At 31.6% G+C, this 5243-nt stretch overlaps 1 protein-coding gene across 1 annotated transcript; it reads right to left on the bottom strand.

Annotated features, from left to right (window-relative positions):
* Positions 1 to 1616: 1616 nt before the first annotated feature.
* LOC110673361 (uncharacterized) lies at positions 1617 to 2999 on the bottom strand. Its single transcript, XM_058143150.1, has 2 exons — positions 1943 to 2999; positions 1617 to 1852 (listed from the first exon to the last, which is right to left on the bottom strand). Exons 1-2 carry the CDS (start codon positions 2997 to 2999, stop codon positions 1617 to 1619), a joined length of 1293 nt encoding a protein of 430 aa, XP_057999133.1.
* Positions 3000 to 5243: the final 2244 nt, after the last annotated feature.

The following is a 5243-nucleotide window of genomic DNA, read 5'->3' as shown; positions in this document are numbered from 1 at the left end:
TCTAGGGTTCGACCTGGATTTACCACTTACTGTAGAAAATATTTTATAATTGGTGATTTCAATTAATTTAATTTCTGGTGGATTCGACACCCATCATTATGCAACCATGCAACCTATATAAAAAAAATGGTTTAAAAAAGTGAAAAATCAATTCCTAGTAGTTACAAACAATTAAAATTATTAATTACTCAAAATACATACAAAACTTAAAGTGTACTTACTTCCGTCTTAAACCATCGAACAAAATTTTTATTCCATTGACTTTCTGACACGCCTACCAAATTGGTTGCTCTCAATTGTGAATACTCTCTAAGGGGAAAAAAAAAAAGAGGATTATGGGCGATTGTAATGAATTAAAAAAAAAAGAGTAAATACAATATGGATAAGCTTAAAAATATCATACTCGATGTATGGTTGGACTTCATCACAATTCTTTAATACATAAATATGAGCTTGCTTCCACTCTTTTGTATTAAGAACACGAGTTTTACTAACACCTAATCCTCATCCTACTTTGGAGAAAATTGATAAGCCTCCTTTATTTTTATTACTGCCACCATAATAGTTGTGCTCCATTCGATTAAACTTTGTGTTAATACCATGCAAGTACCTTGAGCAAAGAGTCATGCACTCATTTGCAATGTATGCCTCTACAATTGAACCCTCTACACAAGCTCTATTATGAATACTTGACTTAAATGAATATAATGCTCGTTTTATTGGGTACATCCAATAATATTGTACTGGTCCACCAATTTTAGCTTTACTAGCCAAATTCATAGGCAAATGCACCATAATGTCAAAGAATGAAGGTGGAAAGATCCTTTCTAGCTTGCAAAGAGTTATAGGAATTTGCTTTTCTAATTGCTCCTATACATCTACCTTTAATGTCTTTGCACCTAAATGACTAAAAAACAATGAAAGCTCAACAAGTGGTTCATACACTATTTTAGGAAGTAAACCACGTATTGCAAGAGGAAGTATATGTAAGAAAAGAACATGACGATCATGACTCTTTAGTCTTAAGATTTTACGCTCTTTCATATTTACACAAAGAGAAATATTGGATGAAAATCCATCTGGAACTTTTAACTATTTTAGAAATCGGCAAAGCTTGTGTTTTTCATTAGTAGATAAACTGTACAATGCTGGAGGTATCACAACTTTACTCTCCTACTGTATTGGGTGTAACTCTAGCCTTATATTCATTGCTTGCAAGTCAATGGGAGTTTTGATGCTATCTTTAGTTTTTCCCTTTATGTTCATGATTGTCCCCAGTATATTATCACATATATTCTTTTCAATGTGTATGACATCTAAGTGGTGGGGTAGCAATAAGGTCCTCCAATATGGAAGGTCAAAAAATATACTCTTTTTATTCCAATTGTCCCCCCTACCATCATGAGAGATTGCTTTCTTCATATGAGGAGCCTTAGTTAATATGACCCCTTCAAGATCTTTCAATTGATCAAGTATATCATCTCCTGAAAGTGGCTTAGGTGGTAACCCTCGCTCTCTTGTGCCATCAAAAGATTCCTTGTCATTTCTCCATTTGTGACTAAGAGGAAGATATCGTCGATGACCCATATAACATTGCTTGCCTCCATTGGCCAACCTCATCCAACAGTGTCCTTATTACAACATGGACAAGCCAACTCTCCTTTAGTACTCCAACCTGAAAAGTTCCCATATGTAGGGAAATCATTAATAGTCCATAGTAAAACTGCATGTAACTTTAAATTTTGTCTTGCATATGCATCAAATGTATCAATACCAGTTTCCCATAGCTCTCTTAGTTCTTCTACTAAAGGTCGAAGATAAATATCAATTGCATCTCCAGGACCCTCAGGACCTGGAATAAGCATTGATAAAATAAAATTTGATTGTTTCATGCACATCCAAGGTGGCAAATTGTATGGAATCAGTAAAACTAGTCAAACACTATATGGCATTTTTGAATTGGCAAAAGGTTGAAATCCATCACTAGCAAGGCCTAGTCTCACATTGCGAGAGTCTGAGGCAAAGTTTGGATGTAGTTTGTCAAAAGAAATCCATGCCACTGAATTAGCAGGGTGTCTCATCACTCCATCATCTACCTTCTTATCTTTATGCCATCTCATTAAAGACGTTGTCTTTGTGGACATAAACAACCTTTGAAGTCTTGGCTTTAATGGAAAGTAACATAGAATTTTTATTAGTATTCTCTTCCCATTAGTTCTAAGTTTGTCTTCCCAATTATATTTATCAGTATTCCATCTAGAATAGCCACACATCTTGCAAAAATCTAACCCATCATCCTCTTTCCAATATAACATGCAATTATTTACACATGCATCAATCTTTTTGTTTGAGAGACTAAGATCTTGAATTACTTTCTTAGCATCATAATATGAATCTGGCAAAGTAGATCCGCCAGGCAATAATTCATCTTTCAATAATTGCAACAACATAGTAAATGACTCATTACTCCATCGACCAAGGCTCTTGATATGGAGCAATTTGACTAAGCAAGATAACTTTGAGCTCTTAGAACCTTTGTATAATGGTTGCTCAAAATCTCTTAATAACCTGTAGAATTTATCCGCTTCATCATTCGAATCCTCTTCATGGATATCGTGGCTAAAGGTATCCATATCCTCATAGTTTGTATCTTGATCACAAAACTCTGGATACAAATCCCTTAACATGTCATGCATCTCATCGCTAGGCTCATCTTCATTTAATTGATCACTTTCTGAGTCAGATTCATATTTGCCTACCCTTTCTCCATGGTGATACCAAAATGTATAACTACGTATTATTCCATACACTTTGAGGTGTGTCCTTACCACTTCTCGTGTAGTGGAGTACCTATTACTACACTTGACACATGGACAATGTATTTCTCCATACATCCTAGTCTTTTTAAAAGCATAGTCTAAAAATTCCTCAACTCCACGTAAATATATATCATTGAGATGATCACCAACAAGATCCATCCATCCTTTACTAGGAGCCATTATCTAATAAATAGATAATAAAAAAATATAACCTATAAAAATAGGCAAACATGTTTGATAAAGAAGAGAATTTAGTTTAAAAATTTAGGTTACATTATTAAGCAAACGAACATTAAAAAAATAATTAAAAATTATATTCAATTAATTAACATTAATCACAAAGAGAATAGTGCCAAGAAGGATAGAGGCAAGCAAGTAGTATAGGCATGATGCAGGAGGAAATGGTTTGTTTCAATTTTTTTTTTGTTAATTATTTATTTAGCCTTTTCTTTTTCTTATGGTTTGTTAATTAACATTACCGTTTTTTATTTTAAATTATTGGCATTAAACTTGATTAAATTTAAATTTAATATCTCATAATATTAAAATTAATTCTAATATAGTTTTTAAACTTATTTTAAAATTTTATGATTAAAGGCTTATTCGGTAATATTAGCTATTTTAGTAGCTGTTTATTATTTTAGTAGCTGTCAGTTATTTACTAATTATTAGCTGTTAAATTAATAATATATATTTATTTTATATGTATATTAGTATTTTCATATTTTAATAAGATTATTAAAATTTAAAAAATATTTTAAAAAAAAAGAAAGCCATTTTCCTTAAATATGGCTTAATTAAAATTTTATATTTACGTCTAAAATCAAGAATTTAACAATATATATAATATATCAATACATAAAACACATATAAGAACATGTTATTGAATAATAAAACATGGCATGTTAATTAAATGTTAAGACCAAAGTTAAAGATAGTTTATCCATTAATTCCCAATTTTGTTGTTAGTGAAGAGCTTGAGCTCAATGGCTTGGCTCATCCAAAATGGATAAAACCTAAAGGTGTTCTCACATTTGAGAATTGTGATGTCAATCTTGTTGCCACTCAAGTGAGGCTTAAGCGAGAGCATCTAAATATAATAAAATCTAAGCTTAAGCATGGGTTAGATCCTATGCTAAACTTAACTTGGTTGGATTTGAGTGACAATTTAGGATTCAAAGTTGCGCTAGCAATTGTCAAGATGAACTCTTGGTGACCTTCACTCATTTTTTGGAACAGGATGCACTCTCACCTAGTAAGGTAACGAGGGAACTAATTATGTAGATAAGTGCCATAGCTCAAAATTTGTCCAATATGCAATATGCCTACTGTTACAAATGTTCTTATACATTGATCAAAATAAGTCTCTTTGGAAAGATGTTAGATATTGAACTCATGTGAATACATCTCAAACTCTCTACCAACGCAAAAAAAAAAAAAAAAAAATAAATAAATAAATATGAGAATCAAAAGTATGTATAAACAACCTACTAACCTTTATTTGAAGCTTTGACTAAATAAGCACAAGAGTGACAAGCTTTATCCCCTGTAACCAGGACAATATCATAAGCAAATTAGCAGACAAGAAACAACACATTACTTAGGTATCCAAATAACATAGGAAGAATTCCATAAATAACAAAGACAAATTCCATGAGGACATGCACAAGAACTATAGATGCAACACAATTTCAATGTTACCATAAGATCTTTGATAAAGTAGAAATCACATGAATTTGACTAAGATTTTGGGTTAAAATAATCAATTTGATTAATTCATATCAAAATTATTAAGGAAGATCATGGTTTTCTCATTTGTTAAATAATATGAAGGACCATATCACCCTGATTTTTAAACTTGGACAATTTCACGATTACAGAACTTCAGCTATAGTTAACATCATTTGGATTGCAATGAAGGATATATAAGCTAGGATTAATAAATTAAAGGCACAAGGTAACCAGCCAAAGAACTCATAACCACAGTATCTTTAGTTCTTTAATTCAAATCTCACAATAATCACACCTTCTTAGAGTCAAGTCAATTTAGACAATCAGGTTAACATCATAAACAACCAGGTTAGAAATCCGCTGAATCCCCAACTAGAGGGTGTTTTTCGCCAAGTTTCCTATAGAACTTTGTAATTGTTAGAGTCATAGAAGCTATTAGGCTCACATAACAAAATGAGAGGTGTGATTTTCACATTCCTTCAACTCTCTTCTAAATCAAAGAAAAAAAAATGACATTATGATACAATGGAAAAGGAAAAATCAGAAAAAAAAAATTGACAGTTTGCTCCTAATAAAGAAGATAAGCTCCAGATCAAACTTATAATAAAGGACAAGATTAAACATGATAATTGAATATCATAGAATCAAAAATTTTAATTTGGTTCCTCAATCAGAATCAATCCAAACTAACAT

Source organism: Hevea brasiliensis, chromosome 2, assembly GCF_030052815.1.
Source record: "Hevea brasiliensis isolate MT/VB/25A 57/8 chromosome 2, ASM3005281v1, whole genome shotgun sequence".
NCBI classification, from domain to species: domain Eukaryota; kingdom Viridiplantae; phylum Streptophyta; class Magnoliopsida; order Malpighiales; family Euphorbiaceae; genus Hevea; species Hevea brasiliensis.
This window is presented reverse-complemented; position numbering and strand designations above follow the sequence as displayed.

What these genes read in the sequence shown, in the direction of transcription:
- LOC110673361 (XM_058143150.1), bottom strand. Translation starts at nt 2,999, where the DNA reads ATGGCTCCTAGTAAAGGATGGATGGATCTTGTTGGTGATCATCTCAAT. An exon ending in CAATTCAAAAATGCCATATA is followed by an intron (nt 1,853 to 1,942) that starts GTGTTTGACTAG and finishes TGCTTATTCCAG; the next exon opens with GTCCTGAGGGTCCTGGAGAT.